Raw genomic sequence first — 23,722 nt, 5'->3', positions numbered from 1 at the left:
TCTGGAATGTGATGTTCAACAATCACATATGAGTGTTATGATCAGGTGGCCACAAACTTTTGGCTATATTGTGTACATAATTTGGTGGTGTCATGTTTTGTGCTCTTGCCTCCCTCATTACCACCCAAAGTCTAAAGGCTTCTGGATAAATACATGGGCATTGCTATATCTGGGCTTCCCATTTCTGGAGAGCTCAGTACAGACCCATAACAACTGGCCTCCTACGACACAGACCAAACCATTCAAAACGTGAGCTGTGTGCCTAAAATCTATCTAATAATCACATTTTTGAGGATGGTCCTATCTTATATGCCTCAGTTGCGTATAGTACTGTGTTTAAAGTTGTATATTTTATAGTCATCGCACTACAATTGGTGCAATTTGTGTTAATAATATAGTGGTTGTAGTGTCCCCCCCCCCTCCCCGGTTGTCCAGTGGATCATTCCTGTGCGTGTTGTTCGGCGCTGTCAGACGCAGGACAGGGAGGGAGGGTCAACATGGCGTCCGAGCAGGTCTGTTTATAAAGTCAAATAACCTGCTTTATTACCTTCATTCTCTGGGTTTTGAGTCATTGCTTCAGTGCGAGATGTGGCTGTGTTGTTAGCTGATTATCTGAATGTGTAAAAGTGCAGGTTTCTGCATGGTTCGTGTTCATACCGTTTATGGGGGAAAAAAATACTAATTTTTTTAAACAGTGTCTCCATTTTCGTTTGTTTCGTTCGACTGCTGGTTTTATTTCTTCCCGACAGGAAACAGAAAGTGTTGAGTTTTATCGGTTGCTGTATAGAAGCTCGAAACAGGAGGGTGTGATTTATTTTTAGTCGCACCGTTACTCAGTGGAGAGACAGACTGGCGCGTGCTGCATTCCTGAGCGCCACTGTGTGGCTGAGCTGCGAATCAGCTTCATCTGTCTGTTCATGAATGTGCAGCAAAGCAGCATGCTTTTCTCTATTCTTGCAAATGCAAATGTATTATCAAACCCTGAAATCTCTCAGTAAGACAAGTATTCAGACCCTTTATTCAGTTCTTTGTAGAAGCACCTTCAGGTCTCTCTACAGTTAAACTGGGCTTTGGCTGGGCCACTTGTCCCGAAGCCACTCCAGCGTTGTCTTGGCTTCGGGTTGTTGCCGTGCTGAACTGTGAACCTTCGCCTGAGGTCTGAGGTCGAGTGCACTCTAGGGCAGGTTTTCTTCAAAGAACTTTCTATATTTGGCTGTATTCATCCTTCCTTTAATTCTGACCAATCTCCTTGTCTACAGCATGATGCTGCCACCACCATGCTTCACTGTAAGAATGATATTAGCCAGTTGATGAGCAGTCCCTGGTTTTGCCAGACGTATACTTGCACTTCAGCCCAAAGAGTTCATTTTTTCAGACCAGAGAATCTTTTTCCTCAAGCTCTCAGAGTCAGTTAAGTGTCTGCCACATGCCTTTTACTCAGGAGTGTCTTCTTTCTCACCACTCTACCATAAAGGCCTGATTGATGGAGTATTTCTGAGATTGTTGTCCTTCTGGCAGGTTCTCCCATCACTGCGGAGGGTTTCTGAAGCTCTGTTAGAGTGGCCATTGGGTTCTTGGTCACCTCCCTTCTAGCCCAGTTACTGAGTTTTGCCTTAAGAGCCCTGGTGGTTCCAAACTTCTAGCATATAACAATGATGGAACATTAAAATGTTGAGAAATGGTTTTATGCCCTTGCCCAGATCTATGTCTTGACACAGTTTGATTGCGGAGGTCTACAGAGAGCTCCTTGGACTTCATCGCATGGGTTTTTTTTTTTTTTTTTTGTCTGATGTGCACTGGGAAATGTGGGACCTCACAGTGCATTTCTAAATCATTTCCAATCAGTTGAATATGCCACGGATGGACTCGAGTCATGTTCTAGAGGCATCTCAAGATAATCAAAGCAATAAAGATGCATCTGAGCACAATTCGGAGTGCCATTCGCCAAGGGTCTACATACTTATTTAATGAGAAATTTTAGTTTTTGATTTGTAATTAAGTTGCAAAAATTTCTAAATACATGTTTCACTTTGTTATTATGGATTATTGTGTATAGAGTAATGCCAAAAAAGTACATTTAATCCATTTTAAAGTAAATCAGCACGGTGTGGTCCGAACCACCTTCTGTAAACAAACAAACAAGCAGAAAAAAACACAACAGATTTCAATATGTAGTCATTTTTTCCAAAAAGTAAACCAACATTCAGAAACCAGGTGAGGGAAAAATAAGTACACCCTCTAATTCAGTAACATGTAGAACCATCTTTAGAAACACTAACCTGAAGTAAGCATTTTCTGTAGGAGTTTATCAGTCTCTCACATCGTTTTGGAGAAATTTTGACCTGCTCTTCTTTACAACATTGCTTCAGTTCATTGATGTTTTAGAGCATTCATTTATGCACAGCTGCATAATGCTCTTGTAGCTGAATGAACACAAATCCCCACAGCCACGCTCCAAAATCTAGTGGAAAGCTTCCCAGAAGAGTGGAGCTTATTATAACAGCAAAGGCGGGACCAACTCTTTGTTAATTTCCAATAGTTTTGGAATGGGCATTTATGGGTGTGATAGTCAGCTGTCCACATACTTTTGGCCATATAGTGTGAAATATACTGTTAATTGCCATTATTATTATTCTAAAATAGTAGAAAATAGAAAAGCATTCTATGAGCAGTTGTCCAAACCTTTGAGTGTTAGAGTAAGTGTATAAGCATATAATATAGAAATATAAGTGTATAAGTAAATGTGTCTAAAATAACTATCCTCCCTTTCCCTCCCTACAGGAGAGCTCAAATGGTCCGGTGAAGAAGTCAATGCGAGAGAAGGCCATCGAGCGAAGGACTGTTAGTAAGGAACACAACAGTAACTTTAAGGCTGGATATGTGCCCATCGAGGAGGAGAGACTGCACAAGACAGGGCTGAGGGGTCGAAAGGGCAACATTGCCGTGTGCATCATAGTCTTGCTCTTCCTGCTTGCACTCATCAACCTCATTGTGAGTGAATTTGAAGAGGAGATTTGTGTTCACTTGTCATTTTTTGTAGTGTGTTACTGTTTTTACACTTTTCACATTCTTACACTTAGACAGCATCATGCAGATGCAGGTCAAGTGCTTCAGTTCAGTTAATGTTCACACCAAACATCATAATGAGACAAAAATGCATGTCTGGGGGTCAGACTGGCTGGTTTGAGTTTTAAGAAACTGCCAATCACAAGAGTCTTGAGAGTTTATTTTTTTTTTGAGTTTAGTATTTTGTTTTTCACACTATTCTGTATAAACTCTGGATGAGATCAGCAGTTTCTGAACCTGTCCGACACCAACAACTATGCCACGTCACTGAGATGACATTTTCTTCTCCATTCTGATGTTTGATGTGACCACTGTCTCAAGCTCTTGACGTGTATCTGCATGATTTTGTGCATTGCGCTGCCTGCACATGATTGACTGATTAGATAATGGCATGAATGAGCAGATGTTCCGAATGAAGTCTTAATGGCTCCCCTCGTGCTTTCTCACTGTGTGTCAGATAACTCTGGTGATCTGGACAGTTATTCGGATCGGTCCTAATGGCTGCGACAGCATGGAGTTCCACGAGAGCGGCTTGCTGCGCTTTAAGCAGAAAGCTGACATGGGGGTGGTTCACCCACTGCACAAGAGCACTGTGGGAGGGAGGAAGGACCAGGACCTTGTCATCACTGGCAACAACAACCCAGTGAGTGTGGATAAAACTTCTACTGATTAGTCTTTAAACCTTAACAAGTCACATACATCTTCTAATACTTTTGTAAGTTAAGTGCTACTAGTCCCCTAGTTACATAGTTAACAGCTTTTTTTTTTATTTCTTGAATTTCAATGAATGTCCCTTTGTGCTTCTTTGTGTGAATTTGTGGATGTTTTAGGTGGTGTTTAAACAAGGGAACACCAGACTAAGTGTTGAGAAAGACAAGACGTCTATCACCAGTGACCTGGGCATTTCCTTCACTGACCCACGCACACAAACCACCTTCTTCAGCACAGACTTCGATAACCACGAGTTCCACTTGCCCAAACAGGTCAAAGTGCTCAATGTGAAGAAAGCCTCCACTGAAAGGGTGAGTGTTCTTCTATCAGGTTTTCATCTCATCTCCCCAAAATAAATCACAGTATTCTATATCTGACACATACTTTCCGACTTAACTTTTTATTCATATATGAACAGGACTCATATATGAACAGGACACATATAAAAATTAAAATTTGTATAGCAGAACAAAAGTAAACTGAACTTGAGAAAGTTCGCTATCAATCCTAACCACATAAACAAGGAAATGAAATTATCAGAGATAAGCATGTCAGATGATGTTTTGGTCATTAAGAATCAGTTTGTTGTAAGCTCCTGAGTAGATAAAATTTCTTAATGAATTACGGATAAACGAGTAGGAAACCAAGCTACTGTAAGAGCAAGATTACGGTATCTAGCTAATGATCATTAAGATGGCAGAATGGAAAAGCAAAAACAAATTCTGATTGAGTGTTTTTTGTTGTGCATTTATTTGTTGTACATTTTATCCTTTGATGTTTTTGGTTCAGGAGCTAATTTTGGTTGGAAAAAATGATTAACTATTAAATGTTTTCTCACTCTTAACATCTCTAGCACCATATAATTTACCTAACTGGATTCACTGTTCTTATAAGAATTTCCAGATACAGATAAGTTTGCAGAAAACAGTCATTGTGCTGGCATTTTATTCTTAGATGATTCTTGATGACATTTTTATGCTGTGTAACGTTTTTTTTTTTAATTTTCACTGCTATGCCTTTAGTATTGGTAAAGCATCTTAAACCCCTCTTTCATACATACAGTACTGTGCAAAAGTCTTAGGCACATGCAAAGAAATGCTGTAGAACAAAGATGCCTTCAAAAATAATGAAACTAAATGTTTCTACATTAAAAAAAGAGCATTACCATAAAGAGCAGTAAACAGTAATAAATGAAAAAAAGTCAGTATTTGGTGTGACGATCCTTCACTTTAAAAAAAAAAAATAGTAGTCTCAGGTACAGTGTGTGCAGTTTTATAAGGAAATGAGCTGTAAGTGTTACTGAGCATCTTGCAGAAGCAGTCACAGTTCTTCTGGAGACTTTGACTGTTGACTTGCTTCTTATTTTTGCAGCGAAACCCAGCAGCTTTCATTATGTTTTTTTTTGTCTGAAAAGTGTCTCTTATGTAATCTGCTGCTTTCTTTACTGACAGACAAACATTTTTTCTGTAACATTTAATTTTGTGCTGGAAAACTAATGTTTGGAATCTAAAATCTTTTTGTACTGAATCAATAATGCAGAAGTCATAAAATAAAAATCTATAAAAATGTTTGTACTAAAAAAATAGGGTGCCTAAGACTTACTTACACAGTACTGTATGTGCATATGTGGCTCTTCTCCAAACTGTTGCCACAAAGTTGGAAGCACACAGTTGTATAGAACGTCTCTGTATGCTGTAGCAAATCCCCACAGCCACGCTCCAAACTCTAGTGGAAAGCCTTCCCAGAAGAGTGGAGCTTATTATCACAGAAAGGTGGAATAAATCTGAAATGCGATGTTCAACAAGTACATATGGTTGTGATTGGTCAGGTGTCCACATATTTTCGGTTATATAGTGTATAGTTCACGGACACCACTTTAAGAACCATTGATATAAAGGGAATATTAAATGTGAAAATGTGAGTTTTTTTTTTTTTAAATACAGATCACTAGCAATGCGTCGTCCGATCTCACGATCAAAGGTGACGGCAAGGCCATCATTCGTGGAAACGAGGGCGTCTTCATCATGGGCAAGACAGTTGAGTTCAGGATGGGTGGTGACATTGAGCTCAAAGCTGTGAGTACTGTCTTCTGCTTCAGAGAGACTTATCTACCATACAGGTGTTTTTGTGTAACAATAGAGATTAAATAATTGGAGAGTGATGAATGAAATTTAAATGAAACCTTGACACTCAGTCCTTACTTTGAGTACAGTACTAATTTGAGGGTGTTTATGTATATTGGGTGAACCACTTTCATGGCACGATCTTCAATAAAACTTTAATCGATGCATGACTGAATTCTGTGGCCCTTCAACCTCACCAGGTAATCCCTGTTTACCATGTCATACACAGGAGAACAGCATTGTTCTGAATGGCTCTGTGATGTTTAGTACATCGCGCATCCCTAACACCTCTGTGGGGGGTGAGCTGTACTTCAACGAAGGCCTGGAGAGGTACAAGCTCTGTATGTGTGCAGATGGGACCCTGTTCAGAGTGCAGGTCAAATATCCCAACATGGGCTGCCAGACTACGGACAACCCCTGTGCAGTGGCGCACTGAGAGGAGGGGAATTCCACAAGACTTATACACACACACCCACACACTAACACACCTGTCAGTGTTTTTGAGAATTGATAACAGCTCTGCAAGATTAAGTTGTGTACTTCAACACAAAGTCTTGGTAATCGTTATATAGAGATTGGTCTATAGCCATAATTACATAAAACCTAAATACACTCATATTCTGATTTTGCTCTGTTTAAGTCTTGATCATACACACATTCATTTTTAGGATTACTCATTACTCTAAACCCCACCCTACACAAGCACTCCTCTTTTTATCTCGTAACGATTTGGCCAAAGAGCTGCCAGTGATTTACAGTTGATTCACCTTGGCATTTTTATAGTTTTTACAGCTGAATGCTCTTTAGCTTTTCGTACATGCAGTATGTTGTTTATGAAGGTTTGATCAAGATTTCTGGCGGATGTTTTTCGTAATAGCAGTATTATCTTTTTCTGATTGTAACAATTTATGAAATCCACATTATTTCTCTAGAACATGGTGCATCATCAGACTAATGAAAGTTCTTATGGAAAATCCAGGCAGCCTTGTGGGTCGTGAGGTACTACACAGGCTGTCTGAGATATTTATGCCACTTAATATGTTTTATATATTCCTATACAGATGTATGTTGGCAGCTGTATATGGCTTATTTGTCCAAGATTCACTTTAAAACAAATCTCAGTTCACTTCCTCAAGAAACTGAAATGTATTAGCAATATATATGATATATGAGTCTTTGCTCTGTGTTAAAAGGGATGACCTGTTCACCATATAGCTTAACCCTGTTCTCACAAGTCACTTAATCTGCTTAACTGCTGTTAGCACCAGTCATAGCACCAGTCATAGTACAATGGCACTACTATTTGATTTGCATCCGAAATGTTATGTGCTCTAAGTGCCCAGTTAGGTTTACTTTATTTAACAGTGCCATATGATTTTAAAACCATAACGTGTGCTGCAAAAAAAATGGGCATGGATACACTTCAGCTTAAAGATAAAAATATTTGTCAGTCATATATGAACTTATGTGTGCTTTAAATAATATCCTTGATAAGATGAAAATAGAAAACATATGGTATTTGAGTTGTTTGATATTTTGTGCAATATAACACATTATTTTTGTTTGGATCGTAGTTTTCATGTGTAGTATTTATTTGAATGATGATGTTTTCTTTTTAAGAAGTGTTCAGATGATGACCATGCTGCATTTTCACTAGTGGTCATTAACTTGTGTAACATGCATACATGCAGGTGCAGTGTAAAAGGGAAATAATTTTTCATTAAAATGTTTGCATTGAATAAATACATTTGAGTATTTAAAAAAACGTGGTGATTATTTACTAATATGATACCTTTCCTTATAGAGTTTTTTTAATTATTATTTAAAATGCACTGGTGGAGCAAAACCATAGTAAGAAATTAACTTACACACGTGATTGACTGTAAGTTATTTACAACAGCATCTGTGTGCATGTGTGTGTTCATATGCTTCAGCAATACAGTGCAGACTTTGATCTTAGGTGGGTTCGAGTCAAAGTCAAAGAAGTTCCCAGTCGCAAGCAAAAGTGTTTGGATGATACATTCTGAGCAAGTATTATAGAGTTCCCTCTGAAGTGGCTTTGAAAGCCGTCTGAGGTACGTAAAAATATTTTCTTTTTAATTGTAATTTTACACTTTTAAGAAAATCTCAAAGCCTAAATATACACAGTATCTGTCCGTGTAAACAAATTGCATTTATATTGTCATGACAGAAAAGTTATTTAAAAAGGTGCTTGACTTGTGATTGATCTTTTTTTGTATTTGGTGTTGGTGTTCACAGATTCTTACACAGTTTTCTCAAAGGTTTAAGGCAAAATCATACTGACATTAAAATGACAAAACGTAAAATAGAAACTGATCATATGGAGAACTTCAGAAGAACTTCACACCATAGGGATTAAAAAGAGCATGATGAACACACTCTGAAATCACATTATTTATATTGTCTTTCTGACCTACCTGCTGGTACAAATCTTTTGTCTCTATATTGTATAGGGTTTGCTGTGATGTTAGTGTCCAGCGTTGTGCACTGCATTGCAGTTCTGATTTTCCAGCTGTGGGGAGTACAAACCCTCTCCCCCATCTCTACCTGTCCAGCCTCCTGCGTATGTGAAAAGACTTTGCTCGTCAACTGTGCCTCATTGGGCCTATCCAAGGCCCCTGCACATATCCCAGTAACTGCGACTGCCCTGGATCTATCACATAATGCCTTGCATTCTCTGGCTCCTCTTGGGTCAGGCCACATGCATTTGCGAGGGCTTCAGCATTTGTGGGTGGGAAATAATTCACTGGAGAGTCTATCCATGTGTTCAGGGATCCAAGGTATTGTGGGCACAAGGACCCTGACTAGAAGAAAACAGAGATGTGTGTCCTGGGCACCTGATCTACAATCGCTGTCTGCTGACAGAAACCAGCTCAAATGTCTGCCAAGAGGTGAGAATGTCACCCACTTGCACACCAGCTCCAAAAATCATGCCACTGTGGCAACAGTGATATCATAATCCACAGTCATTAAGTAAGAAATAAAATATGATGGGTCTTATAGCAAGATAAACATCAACCGGTGGGGAGATGTGATCCAACGCGATGTGGAGGGTCGTTTAAACCCAAAGTTCATTATTTTCCTATAACAGAATGGCCCGAAGTGTTTTATTCCTCTTATACCAAGGCACTTTTCCAACAATTGCATTTTATTATTTATAAAAGAATGACGTGGTACTTTATCACTTATATTATAGAAACTATAAATAGTCCCTTCACCCGCCTCTCTTTTTTCTTTCTCTTTAAGCCAATAAGACAAAATGCAGCTCATCGTGTTGGCAGGAAACTGGAAAAGTCCTGAAGATTTCAACATGCTGTAAAACTTAATGACACTGTAGACTCCTTCCATAAAATTCAGTTAAAGGTTCAGTTAACATCTCCTTAAAGAAAGCATCACCATACCAACAATTATACATTTTTCATTGTTAAATAACAGCATGTTTTAATCCATTTATTATTAGGCTTAGATTATGTTCATCATACACCATAAGCAGTATGTCCATGTGAGTTAGCTGTTTCTATTGACAAGTTCATTAATATAAGCCTGTGATTTGCATTGCAGACAGAACTGCTTTTTATAGAAAATTAATCATCTTTTGACAAGTTAAATTTGAAAATTCAACTGTATTATAATAAATGTACACTCACTGGCCACTTTAATAGGAACACCTGTACACCTGATCATTTATGCAGTTATCCAATCAACCAATCATGTGGCAGCAGCACAATGCATAAAATCATGCAGATACAGGTCAAGAGCTTCAGTTAATGTTCACATCAAACATCAGAATGGGGGAAAAGTGTGATCTCTGTGACTTTAACTGTGGCATGGTTGTTGGTGCCAGATGGGCTGGTTTGAGTATTAAGAATCTCAGGCTGTCATGGGCACAGACTCATTAAAACTGGACAGTTGAAGACTGGAAAAAGACCAGGTGATTTTCTTTTTCTAATCTTCAACTGTTGAGTTTTTGTGAGTCTTTGCCCATGATAGCCTCAGATTCCTGTTCTTGACTGACAGGAGTCAAACCTGATGTGGTCTTCTGCTGTTGTAGCTCATCCACCTCAAGGTTCGATGTGTTCTGTGTTCAGAGATGCTTTTCTGCTCACCACGTTGTAAAGAGCGCTTATTTGAGTTACTACATCCTTCCTGGCAGCTCGAACCAATCTGGATATTTTCCTCTGACCTCTCTCATCAACAAGGTGTTTCCACCCACAGAACTGTCACTCACTCAATGTTTTTTGTTTTTCACACCTTTCTGTGTAAACTCTAGAGACTGTTGAGTGTGAAAATCCCAGGAGATCAGCAGTTTCTGAAATACTCAAACTAGCCCATCTGGTACCAACAACCATGCCACAGTTAAAGTCACAGAGATCACACTTCTGATGTTTGATGTGAACATTAACTGAAGCTCTTGACCTGTATCTGCATGATTTTATGCATTGTGCTGCTGTCTCATGATTGGCTGATTGGATAACTGCATAAATGTGCAGGTGTACAGGTGTTCCTATTAAAGTGGATGGTCAGTGTATATTATGACCACCTTAAATATTTGATTTAGTCAGAGAAACAGTTCAGCAGCTCATAAGCCAGTTTTAATAAGTACTAAGACAAGGAGTTCATATACTAACAAGGCCCTTTTCTAAAACATACATAGTCTACATGTATCACAGCTTGGCTGTGGTGGTCGTGGGGTTATTTCTGACTGAAGCATAATGCTCTAGTGCTTCTGTCGTTCACATAAACAAACTAAAATTCCGCCCAGTTGTAAATCACTGTTTAACACAGTAATCGAAAGAAAGACCTTTCTTCTGTAATACTATCGACACTGAATCACTGGTATCATTTAACCAATGAAAACACCTCCACGTAGTGTTAAAGGGCTGGGCACAATCATTTCAGTGTTTTATTACGGGTTGTAAAGAAAAGACGTGTCTCATCACATTCCATGGTTATCTTTGTCATTATGTTGTTCATGTTCTGCCTGCCATATGTGTGTTCACATGGGTGTGTCCCAGGCAAAGTGGAATAAGGAACATTTCTTCTTTTTCTTTTAAGGTACAGGAAAAAGATGGGCTTATACTGTAAATAACTATTCAGTGATTATTAGCATCATTGGATAATATCTCTAATTTTCACATAATCAACTAGTAGACCAAAGACTACCATATTTAGTAGACCAAAGACTAAATATTACCATATGAAAATAATAGGTTTAGGAGTTGTTTAAAATCATTACATACTAGGAAAAGTATGTAATGCCATCTATACCAGCTTTTATCACAACGAATTAACCAAATTATCACAAACACTGAACACCTGGTACAATTGTGCTTAAAACCTCAGTTTATTATTTCATTATTCATCCTAATAAGCATATTTTCAGTAACAACCAGGTTTTAAATTGGGATTAAGGGAGTAGAAGGGTCATAAATGTATATATGTTGTTGCTCCCACTCCAAAATAACTCCTGGTAGCTACTTTGAAATATTCAAGAACAATAGTGAAACTATTAGAAAAGGTATATAGTTATAGTATAATACAAGTCTGGACTGTCTGGTGGATTGTGGGAGTTTAAGGGGTTAAAAGGAGCAGTAAGGTATTAGACTGTGCCTGGAAAATAAGCATACAGTTTGGCACCATTCACAATTGTAGTATCAATACCACATCAATAACAAGGATTATTAAATACAGTATAACCACTATTTTACTCATTTTTGTTCTAATGTCAAGGAGGCATTACTCAAATTATTTTCCACAACAGATAGTAACTGGGTTTATTTTCTATTTTCTGAAAAAGTGTCATTTGGTGTTTCTGGTAAGACCTCTCTGTTTTTCCACAGTACTGTTAATTAATGCCAAGGGGCTTTGGTTCCTTTCCATCCCTACTGGCAAGACCAGGATCAGCTTTCACAACCCAGAGACATTAAAAGACTATAGTCCAGGCTGTTTTTTTTTTTTCCTCAACAACAGTCTAAAATATAGGAAGTTCCCAAAATGATCCTACCACCACAGTGTTTTTGGAAAACCTTCTGTAAGAGGTCTCGGGCATAACATGGCTGTTCCCAGAGGAAGTGTGCTTTTAGCTGTTTTTGAGTCTGTGTACACAAGACGTTCTACTCTTTTCCAATAAACCCCTGACCAGTTCTCAGTTCTGCTCAGCAGTCAATACAGCTCTCAAAATAAAAGCAGCAAAATCCTGCACTGACAGCCAAAACATTACGTTCTCTACATGAATACTGTTGCATTAGAAACTACCTCATAATGTAAATGTATAAATGAGGACACAGTAGCAGCTATCTGTATTAACAACAGAATAGATGACTATTCAGAAATCAAGACGATGCAAACATTTAGATTACTCTTATATACAGCAATTATAAATTGCTACCATATCATAATTATATTTCACTACACAATCCTCAGAACTGTGATGTTCATGTTTCATTAATGTACTCTTTTGCTTCAATAAAATCACCTTAGCATTACAAGCTTACCTCTAGTAAAAATGTGTGCAGAAATCATCCTTACTTCATGAGAATTTGAATAAATGAATACAGGGTGGGTTTTGTTCAATTTCATACAATTGAAATAAAATTTTCCATTGCTTTGAAATTGGCACATAATGTCACTTTATAGCACTGTGCATACATATGTTTTCAAAAGGAGGAAAAATATAAAAAAGTGGTAATCAAGAAATCCAAAGTTTTAATAAGGATTTATTATCCTTATAGGTCCTAGGTGTCGCAACATACCTTATATCTCATAAACACAGGAGTTTTTAAATGCCTTGTCATCTGTTGCAATGATACCCTCAGATGCAAAGTTCATGTCCACCAATTGTGGATTCCATTAGCTAGAGTCAGAGCTTATGCCTGTGATATAAATGCCCAAAGCAGATAGTCTTCGAATGAAGTGTTACCTAATATTCTATATTAAATTATACAGTGAGAGGAAATTACATAGTGTTGGTATAAGCTTAATTAAGCTTTTATCTGACATTACAGTCAAATCCTGCAATGTATAATTATGTAAATCTTTCTTACTGTAAAAGATAGGAGGCAGGATATATCGATACCTAAATGTGTATTAGCTCAATCTTTACCCATGGTCACAGACAGTGGTAAAAAGCCAGCAGGTTTGTGTTGTAATGGACACATCTGTAGTGGCAGATCAAAAACTACAAGTAGTCTTGCCAAGAAACAACCTAAACACAAGTTAAAACCTTAACTGGTGACATGACCAGAGTAAAGCCATAACAAGAACATTGTGAGGATCTTTTTTTCACAAATAGATACATTTAGTCATTTAGATACATTTTTTTGTTGTTGTTTTTTTTATGCTTTTATCTAAAGTAAACAAGGAATCATTAACCTTGCACAAGACACATAAAGACATTAAATGCATAACTTCTTGAGCCATAGACATGTACTCTGGACATGGAGTCACTATCTCCACACCTGGGGTATGCTAACCATGAAAAATCAGATGTCTATGTAACAGTCAATCTCGCTTCTCCATCTTAGGACTGGGCAATATTAAATCCCTAAAAGTACTCCAGCTCTCCCACAACAGAATCTCTGAGATTGGCCCTGCTGACTTGGCTGGTTGTACTCACTTGGGTGAGCTTCACCTTCAACATAACCTCATCAACACCATCCACCCTGAAGCCTTTAAAGACCTGCAAAAACTAAAGGTAACAAACCATGTCTTTAAATATATTTTAAATATTTTGTGGATGACACATTAAGAGTTACTGCATCTGTCACTTAGGTCCTTGATGTGAGCTACAACCTGCTGGCCACCATACCTGTGCCAGCCTACCTGTCTCTACGGAACTTGAATGTGTTGGTGGACATTTCTGAAAATAGGTGGAGGTGTGACTGTAACTTAAATACAATAAGAAGGTGGCTCAGCTTTGACAGGGAACTGGGTAATCCTGCATGGGAAGTGGTGTGTTTCTCTCCCTCTCATCATGCTGGAAAGGACCTGCTGTACCTGGAGGAATCAGATCTTGTCTGTCCACAACCTGTATACAACACACCTGGTGTCAAAAAAGAGGTGACTGTGGATGAGGGGATGGAATTAATTCTTTCCTGTAGCACTTCCAACCAAGGTACTAATTCAGTTATTTGCATGGAATTTGGCTATACATATTATCTAATGAGCATAAGTACTACATACTAACAGCCATCATAGCATATAGGTCATAATAATGAAATTTGTTTCTTTTCTTCAGATTTCATGCACACTCGTTGGTGGACACCCCATGGCCAAATCTCTGACAGCCGACAATTCCTTCATATCAGTAACACCGTAGAGCGTGATGCAGGACTTTATGTCTGCGTCTCAGGATACCAGGAAGAGCACGTGTCAGTTTTCAATCTACGTGTTCGTGAAAGAGCTCATGACAGAAGACTGCGACGAGAAGCACAAATTGGACCGGTTGAGCTTAACGGAGAGGACAACATACAGAGGAATGTGCCAGCTGTACGAGCAGTGCAACAATCGCAGTTTGTATTAGCTGTCTGCCTGTCTGTCTTGATCACATTCATTGTGGCCTTTGTCCTTGGTGTTATATTAAGACCACTTCTGGAAAAATGCTACAAACGAATCCGAAATAAGAGGAAAGCTACTACATCACCTTCAAACTCGCGGACTTCCACAAATGGACAGAGGCCATATGTGAATGAAGGCTATTCGGATGCAGATGACCAAGAACAAGAAGTGCATGAAGGTCCAAGAGTGACATTTGGTGGCATTACAGAAATACAGGAACAAGGGGGTGTTCCATATTATGTCACTGTGGAAGACAGTCCATCTGGGAGCAATACAGATGTTGCAGCAACGTATGAGAATGTAAAGAAAAAGGAATCTTTGACAGAGAATATTGAGGTGCACAAAGAAGTGCCACTAACAGAGGAAAACAAAGAAATGACAAGGCCAAGATCCACTGAGAGCCTAAATGCTGAAAGTAGCAAAGGAATGCAGTATGAATATATCCCAGACCCAGAAGACACCACAGAATTAGAGGAGAGGAGTATTTCACCTGCATCCTCTCTCTCAGGTGAACAGCAAGGACCCCGGATGTCTTATGAGGCAAAAGATTCAACTGAACAAAGTGTAGATTCCCCTACAGGCAGCATATATGAAGAAGAAGATGAACAAGCCAGCATGGACCATCAGGCAACAATACCAGGATTTATTACTGATGCATTTCCACCGAAGTCTGAATCGAAGGAAGAGAGTGTGGATGAACTGGACCCAGATTTATGGAATGACAGTGGAGACAGTTTTTCATTCACTGAGGGCTCGCCAAGATCAAGTAGTCGTGTTTCACATGTTGCTGCTCTTGGTTATCCACTAACCAAAGAAACGTCTGTAGATGAACTGTCTGATAGACCAAGCTCCTGTAACTCAAGTGAAAGTGAAGAAGGACCCACAGAATACACAGTCAACCCAGAGGATGATGAACACTCAGAAACACAAATTTCCTACTCAGAAAATGATGACATCAACTATGGTGAAAACAGACTTTCCCCTTTTGAAGAAGATATCCTAACTGAAGACCAGAAAACAGGCACAGGTGTTCAGTTCAGACAAGACACTATTACCCTGGACCCAACAGACATACACATGACTTATACTCGAGGAGACAGTTTTGATGATGAGCAGTTTACAGAGTACAAAGAATGCTCTCAATCCTCAAATATTAGCAGTGATTATGAAGGTGAACCTACACAATACCATGTGCATCCTGTTTATAGGACCAGTCGAAAGACCACCGGTCTGATGGGGGAAGACAGATCACGTACCAGTAGCTGTAGTGAAGAAAATGAAGACAAACAAGGAGACTACCCCAGGAAACTTGAGATAAGATTAGAACATACGGTTCCTAGAGTTGATGCCACACCAGTCATAAGCCCAGACAGGCTTCTCAATATCGACTATGACAACTCCTCAAGCAGTACAGATAAAGAGGACAAGCACAGTAAAGAGAAAGAGAGAGGGATACTTAAAGGTCTTAGCGGACTAAGTGCACTGATGTTTAACAGAAGTGGGTCTGAAACAAATAAGAAAGCTGTCCAGCCAGAACCCAATACAGCAACCACAAACAGTAAAGGTACTGGTGGCTTCTTGGGCTTTTCTTTCAAAAAACAACCAATGACGCCTTCAGAAAATGTCAACCCCACCACAAACGATGATAATTTCTTTGTAACAATAGGACAAGCCTTTAATAGACTACCAAAGCTGAAAAATTCTCTTCTGTTCTCGATCTCTCCACCTAAACCTCCACATCAACAGGAGTCTACATCTGTAATAGACAGAACATCTGAGTCAGAGAGGCCCCATGTGAGTTCATCTTTTGATGACAGTATCTTTGGAAAGATTGATCAAATCTTAGATCCAATACCACGAGTAAAGAGATATCTTCATTTCTCACAAAGTAGGTCATATCCTCCAATTCGAGCTCCACCTTATTCAGCTGCAGAAGAAATCATCCCTAATGAAGTTGTAAAAACTGAATCAAAGAAATGCACTTTCTCTTCTGAGGATGATGCCAGTGCAACCACAAAAGGAGATAATTTCTTTGGTCAGATAGATGCATACTTGGATGACCTACCCAAAGTAAAACGGTATGTTCAGTTTTCACCCTCTGAATCACACCTCTCAAATCATTCAACAACTTCAGCATCAATTAACCAAGTGGCTAGGCCTGAGGCAGTGTCAAAAACAGAATCCCCATCTGACACAATCAGTATTTTCTTTGAAGGACAAGGAATATCACTACATGCAGTACCAAAGGTGCAGAGATATGTCCAGTTTACACAATCTGAGCCTCAAACTGTGCTTGAGCTCACTCCAACTCCTAATGAAGACAGTTTCTTTGGGCAAATACCTATATCAGTTGATGACCTACCAAAGGTGAAACGGTATGTTCAGTTTTCACCATCTGAATCACAACTCTCAAATCCTTCAATACTTTCAGCATCAATTAACCAAGTGGCTAGGCCTGAGGCAGTGTCAAAAACAGAATCCCCATCTGACACAATCAGTATTTACTTTGAAGGACGAAGTATATCACTACCTGCAGTACCAAAGGTGCAGAGATATGTCCAGTTTACACAATCTGAGCCTCAAACTGTGCTTGAGCTCACTCCAACTCCTAATGAAGACAGTTTCTTTGGGCAAATACCTATATCAGTTGATGACCTACCAAAGGTGAAACGGTATGTTCAGTTTTCACCATCTGAATCACAACTCTCAAATCCTTCAATACTTTCAGCATCAATTAACCAAGTGGCTAGGCCTGAGGCAGTGTCAAAAACAGAATCCCCATCTGACACAATCAGTATTTACTTTGAAGGACAAAGTATATCACTACCTGCAGTACCAAAGGTGCAGAGATATGTCCAGTTTACACAATCTGAGCCTCAAACTGTGCTTGAGCTCACTCCAACTCCTAATGAAGACAGTTTCTTTGGGCAAATACCTATATCAGTTGATGACCTACCAAAGGTGAAACGGTATGTTCAGTTTTCACCATCTGAATCACAACTCTCAAATCCTTCAATACTTTCAGCATCAATTAACCAAGTGGCTAGGCCTGAGGCAGTGTCAAAAACAGAATCCCCATCTGACACAATCAGTATTTACTTTGAAGGACGAAGTATATCACTACCTGCAGTACCAAAGGTGCAGAGATATGTCCAGTTTACACAATCTGAGCCTCAAACCATGCATGAACTCACTCCAGCCATTAAGGGAGACAGTTTCTTTGGGCAAATACCTATATCATTTGATGAAGTGCCAAAAGTAAAGAGACACATTTTGTTCTCACAATCGGAATATCACCAAACCTCTTCACCATACCATCCCTCCAAGAAAAAATATCCACTAATTGATGAACAAATAACACATGAAATAAAAACATCTCTATTAACAGGTAAAGATCATGCCAAACCTCACAATGTTGAAGATAATTTCTTTGGACAAATAGCTGCCTCTCTGGATAGTGTGCCAAAAGTAAAGAAGTACATTCAGTTTACACAATCTGAGGAGCTCTCTGAAACTCTGTCACCATACTTTCCCTTAAATAAGACAGTACCAATCATGCAAGCAGGCACACAAGTGAAGAGAAATAATACACCATCAAAAGACTGCAATGCAGTTGTTGATGAGCACAATTTCTTTGGACAAATAGGTGTGATCTTTGAAGGAATACCAAAAGTAAGGAGAAGAATTCAATTCACAGAACATTCACCACAGCCTCCTGATTCACAGCCTCTGTCCCCACTCAAACAACCAGTGACACCTACGGTCACAGCAAAAGGAACATCACATTCCATATATGATGCAAAATCAAGCCAGAGCAAAACTAATTTCTTTGAATTAATCCATGTGTCTCTTGATAATATACCAAAGGTGAACAGATCTCTTCAGTTCACACAGTTTGAAGCTGAACCTTCAAATCAGTCAATCCCTTCATTCTTTGGACAAATAGATGTATCTTTTGATGAAGTCCCAAAAGTAAAAAGATACATTCAGTTCATAAAATCGGAACCTCAACCTTCAGCTCAGTCTCCCTCAACATCTGTAATTACAGAAAGTGTCACACCAAAGCTACTGACAAAAATGCAGTCTATAAGATCTGAGGCTGAAATAAGTCCATCCATTAAGGGAGATAATTTCTTTGTGCAAATAGGTGCATCTCTTCATGGAATGCCAAAATTGAAGAGATACATTCAGTTCACACAATCTGAACCTCGCTTACAACTTCCGTTGTCACACTCTTTAACCAACAGGACAGAAAAAATAATACATGCTAGCTCAGAATTAAAGATGAAGGCTTTAGCATCTGAAGATTACATCCAACCAGCTGCTGGTGAACACAATTTCTTTGGACCAATTGGTGCATCCACTGAGATACCAAAAGTGAAAAGATACATTCAGTTCTCACAGCGTTCTACTCAGCCTTCATCTCTGTCTTTACACAGACAAACAGCTACACCAGTTTTGACAAAAACAGAATTAGGGAGGTCCAGTTCTTCGCCTGTTGATAGCAAGTCAAATAATGAAGACACTTTCTTTCTGAAAATGGATGCATCTGTTAGTGAACTGCCCAAGGTGAAGAGATACATTCAGTTCACACAATTTGAGTGTCAACCTTCAGCTCAGTCACCCTCATTGCCTGTAATTACAGAAAGTGTCACACCAAAGCTACTGACAAAAATGCAGTCTACAAGATCTGAGGCTGAAATAAGTCCAACCATTAAGGGAGATAATTTCTTTGTGCAAATAGGCGCATCTCTTCATGGAATGCCAAAATTGAAGAGATACATTCAGTTCACACAAGCTCAACCTCATTTACAACCTCCGTTGTCGCACTCTTTAACCAACAGGACAGAAAAAACAATACATGCTAGCTCAGAATTAAAGATGAAGGCTTTAGGATCTGAAGATTACATCCAACCAGCTGCTGGTGAACACAGTTTCTTTGGACCAATTGGTGCATCTACTGAGATACCAAAAGTGAAAAGATACATTCAGTTCTCACAGCGTTCTACTCAGCCTTCATCTCTGTCTTTACACAGACAAACAGCTACACCAGTTTTGACAAAAACAGAATTAGGGAGGTCCAGTTCTTCGCCTGTTGATAGCAAGTCAAATAATGAAGACACTTTCTTTCTGAAAATGGATGCATCTGTTAGTGAACTGCCCAAGGTGAAGAGATACATTCAGTTCACACATCAGCATTCAACTCCACCAAAGTCTTCAAACACCCACAGAGTCACAGAAGAAGTAGCAAAGAAAAGAGAATTATGGGGATCAAATTTATCCATGGTTGATGTCAAACCTCCTGTAACAGAAGACAATTTCTTTGGTCAACTAGGAACAAATCTTAATTCACTACCAAGGGTCAATAGATACATTCACTTTACACAAGCTGAACCTTATTCCTCAGGTCAGTCACAATCTCCAACTGAGAAAATGACCAAAAAAGAATGGAAGAGATTAAGCTCCTCAATCAATAATGATGCTAAATCAAGCCCAAAAGACACTTTCCTTGATGGAATATGTGCATCTCTTGATAATATACCAAAAGTAAAGAAAGCGCTTCTGTTTACACAATCTGAGTATCAGAATTCAATTCAGACAGAAGTCCCACAAAATGTCACACCTCGGTCAGTGACAAAAACAGAATCTGTTAGTTCCAGTTCTTTATCTGACAAAGAAGTCCTTTCAAAAAAACAAGACAACTTCTTTGGGCAACTTGGTGTATCCCTTGATGAAGTGCCCAAGGTAAAGCAATATATAAAATTTTCACAAGCCGAAGCTTATCCTCCAACTCGGTCTTCTGTACATATCAAAGGAGATCAGTCTCCATCACCATTTTTCAAAACTGAAATAGTCACACCAGAGTTGGCAACAAAAACAGAGTCTAGTAGCGCTGATTCTTCATTTGAGAGAAAACGCAGAACAGTCATTAAGGAAGACACTTTCCTCGGACAAACAGACACATACTTTGTTGAAGTCCCAAAAGTAAAAAGATACATTCAGTTCATAAAATCGGAACCTCAACCTTCAGCTCAGTCACCCTCAACATCCGTAATTACAGAAACTGTCACACCAGAATTCTCAAAAAAAATGCAGTCTACAAGATCTGAGGATAAAGTTAGTCCGACCATTATGGGAGCTGATTTCTTTGGTCAGACGGGTTCATCATTTGATGGAATGCCAAAGGTGAAAAGATACATTCAGTTCACACAATCTGAACCTCGCTTACAACCTCCGTTGTCGCACTCTTTAACCAACAGGACAGAAAAAATAATACATGCTAGCTCAGAATTAAAGATGAAGGCTTTAGGATCTGAAGATTACATCCAACCAGCTGCTGGTGAACACAGTTTCTTTGGACCAATTGGTGCATCTACTGAGATACCAAAAGTGAAAAGATACATTCAGTTCTCACAGCTTTCTACTCAGCCTTCATCTCTGTCTTTACACAGACAAACAGCTACACCAGTTTTGACAAAAACAGAATTAGGGAGGTCCAGTTCTTCGCCTGTTGATAGCAAGTCAAATAATGAAGACACTTTCTTTCTGAAAATGGATGCATCTGTTAGTGAACTGCCCAAGGTGAAGAGATACATTCAGTTTACACATCAGCATTCAACTCCACCAAAGTCTTCAAACACCCACAGAGTCACAGAAGAAGTAGCAAAGAAAAGAGAATTATGGGGATCAAATTTATCCATGGTTGATGTCAAACCTCCTGTAACAGAAGACAATTTCTTTGGTCAACTAGGAACAAATCTTAATTCACTACCAAGGGTCAATAGATACATTCACTTTACACAAGCTGAACCTTATTCCTCAGGTCAGTCACAATCTCCAACTGAGAAAATGACCAAAAAAGAATGGAAGAGATTAAGCTCCTCAATCAATAATGACGCAAAATCTGACAAAGAAGTCCTTTCAAAAAAACAAGACAACTTCTTTGGGCAACTTGGTGTATCCCTTGATGAAGTGCCCAAGGTAAAGCAGTATATTCAGTTTTCACAAGCCAAAGCTTATCCTCCAACTCGGTCTTCTGTACATATCAAAGGAGATCAGTCTCCATCGCCATTTTTCAAAACTGAAATAGTCACACCAGAGTTGGCAACAAAAACAGAGTCTAGTAGCGCTGATTCTTCATTTGAGAGAAAACGCAGAACAGTCATTAAGGAAGACACTTTCCTCGGACAAACACACACATCTTTCGATGAAGTCCCAAAAGTAAAAAGATACATTCAGTTCATAAAATCGGAACCTCAACCTTCAGCTCAGTCACCCTCAACATCCGTAATTACAGAAAGTGTCACACCAGAATTCTCAGAAAAAATGCAGTCTACAAGATCTGAGGGTAAAGTTAGTCCCATTAAGGGAGCTGATTTCTTTGGTCAGACGGGTTCATCATTTGATGGAATGCCAAAGGTGAAAAGATACATTCAGTTCACACAAGCTGAACCTTATTCCTCAGGTCAGTCACAATCTCCAACTGAGAAAATGACCAAAAAAGAATGGAAGACATTAAGCTCCTCAAGCATTAATGAGGCAAAATCAAGCACAAAAGACACTTTCTTTGATGGAGTATCTCTTGATAATATACCAAAAGTAAAGAAAGCTCTTCAATTCACACAATCTGAAAATCAGAACATAACAGCAGCAAATGATAAATCCAGTAATGCTGCTGATAATTTATCTGGATCATTAGATTTATCTTTTAATCAACTACCAAAAGTGAAAAGGAATGTTCATACTGTGCAATCACAACCTTACCGGTCATCTCTGGTGCCATCAAAGTTTTTAAGTCGCTCAAATTTGGAAAGCAAACAAAGTTTCCCATCTGAGGATGAGTTCAAACTTACTACAAAGGAAAATTATTCCTTTGGCCAAATAGATGGAGTGCCAAGGCTTAATAGATACATTCAATTTAGGCAGTCTGAACCTCAGACCCAGACTTTGTCGCCATCTCTCTCATCCCAGAAGTGGGAATCAGTGGATGTAGGAACAGAATCAAGGATGTTAAACCAACTTCCCAAGCCAAGGAGGTCTCCATTCTCATCAAACCCAGACGCTTATGGGCAGCCAGATCAAGTATTTATTCAAGCTGAAGAGGTATTCAGAAAGACAAGTTCAAATCCCTCATCTGGTGACAAGAAATATGCAAATACACAAGGATCAAGCAGTAGAACAGTGTTGTCTACAACAGAGTATGAGACCATATTAGAATCAAAGTTGCCCAGTTTGCATGCCTCGTCCGAAGAAAGGCAAACAAGAAAGCGTCTGGTTATGGACCCTGCACTTCAGGATGCATCCCAATCTATCACTGATACACCTGCAGCTTCTTCAGAAAAAGACAATGCTAGAGAGTATCTAAGAGACAGCTTTCTGGCCCGTCAAAGGCAGGAGCGAAGAAGATTCTTGTTTCAGCAGAAGAGGAGAGCAATGGATGGGTTCAGTCTGACCTCTGAGTCTTTCAGCTCTCAGGAAAGTAATCAGTAGGGAAGCTTATCAGTTAATTACGGAGGAAGAGCCCCTTCCTACTGAACACAGGGTGTCTACAGGAAGTAAAAACACTGCAAACTTCAAGGAAGTAGATGTTTCAGAATCTGACAGGAGTATCTCATCTGTCAGATCCAACTCATCAGTACACTGTACAACATTTGAAGGGGTCTTCAATATTTCCTAAACTATTTAACTATGTAAAAAGACTGTATAATTTTATACATTAATGTACATGTGTTTAAGTAAATCACAAGAGAATACTGATATTAGAAACCGAAAAACTTCACTAATTGAGACTAAATTGATATTTAGTTACTTTTCATTTACTTCTAGTGATACACTAAATATACAAACATATATACTGACTGCAAAGGGTCTTTCACATTTATACAAATTAATTTTAGCATTTATCTTATATCTCTTGTAGTTGTTTCTTTTTATTCTTGGATATTGTTCACAAAAGCACATTTTAAAACAAATAAAAAGGAATGTATGTAAAGATTAAATGTCTAAAGCAACACATAATTAAAATCTAAACACTTGGGAAATGTATGTTGGGAAATGTATGTTTTTTATCTTAATATTACGCAGAATTATTACAATAGAAGAGCATGCTCGGGTCTTAGACAGCAGCATATACCTAGCACAGGAAAAAAGTATTATGGCAAAAGCAGAAAATGTATGAAAGATTAAATGGCACAATTCATTAACAAACCTCTTTATATACTGAATGTAGAGATTAGGTTACAGTG

General features: G+C 38.8%; 2 protein-coding genes across 2 annotated transcripts; both read left to right on the top strand.

Moving 5' to 3' along the window:
* Nucleotides 1-437: 437 nt before the first annotated feature.
* sgcb (sarcoglycan, beta (dystrophin-associated glycoprotein)) lies at nucleotides 438-7,665 on the top strand. The gene is made up of 6 exons (XM_026946815.3): nucleotides 438-512; nucleotides 2,782-2,991; nucleotides 3,524-3,709; nucleotides 3,897-4,088; nucleotides 5,721-5,852; nucleotides 6,130-7,665. The coding sequence occupies exons 1-6, from the start codon at nucleotides 498-500 to the stop codon at nucleotides 6,334-6,336; spliced, it is 942 nt and encodes a 313-aa protein (XP_026802616.1). The 5' UTR covers nucleotides 438-497; the 3' UTR covers nucleotides 6,337-7,665.
* A 96-nt stretch (nucleotides 7,666-7,761) lies between these two features.
* Nucleotides 7,762-23,509, top strand: LOC117599794 (uncharacterized). The gene is made up of 5 exons (XM_034313895.2): nucleotides 7,762-7,975; nucleotides 8,375-8,812; nucleotides 13,445-13,614; nucleotides 13,692-14,034; nucleotides 14,158-23,509. Exons 2-5 carry the CDS (start codon nucleotides 8,386-8,388, stop codon nucleotides 22,965-22,967), a joined length of 9,750 nt encoding a protein of 3,249 aa, XP_034169786.2. The 5' UTR covers nucleotides 7,762-7,975; nucleotides 8,375-8,385; the 3' UTR covers nucleotides 22,968-23,509.
* The last annotated feature ends 213 nt before the right edge of the window (nucleotides 23,510-23,722 follow it).

Source organism: Pangasianodon hypophthalmus, chromosome 19 (genome assembly GCF_027358585.1).
Source record: "Pangasianodon hypophthalmus isolate fPanHyp1 chromosome 19, fPanHyp1.pri, whole genome shotgun sequence".
Classification (NCBI taxonomy): Eukaryota; Metazoa; Chordata; class Actinopteri; order Siluriformes; family Pangasiidae; genus Pangasianodon; species Pangasianodon hypophthalmus.
This window is presented reverse-complemented; position numbering and strand designations above follow the sequence as displayed.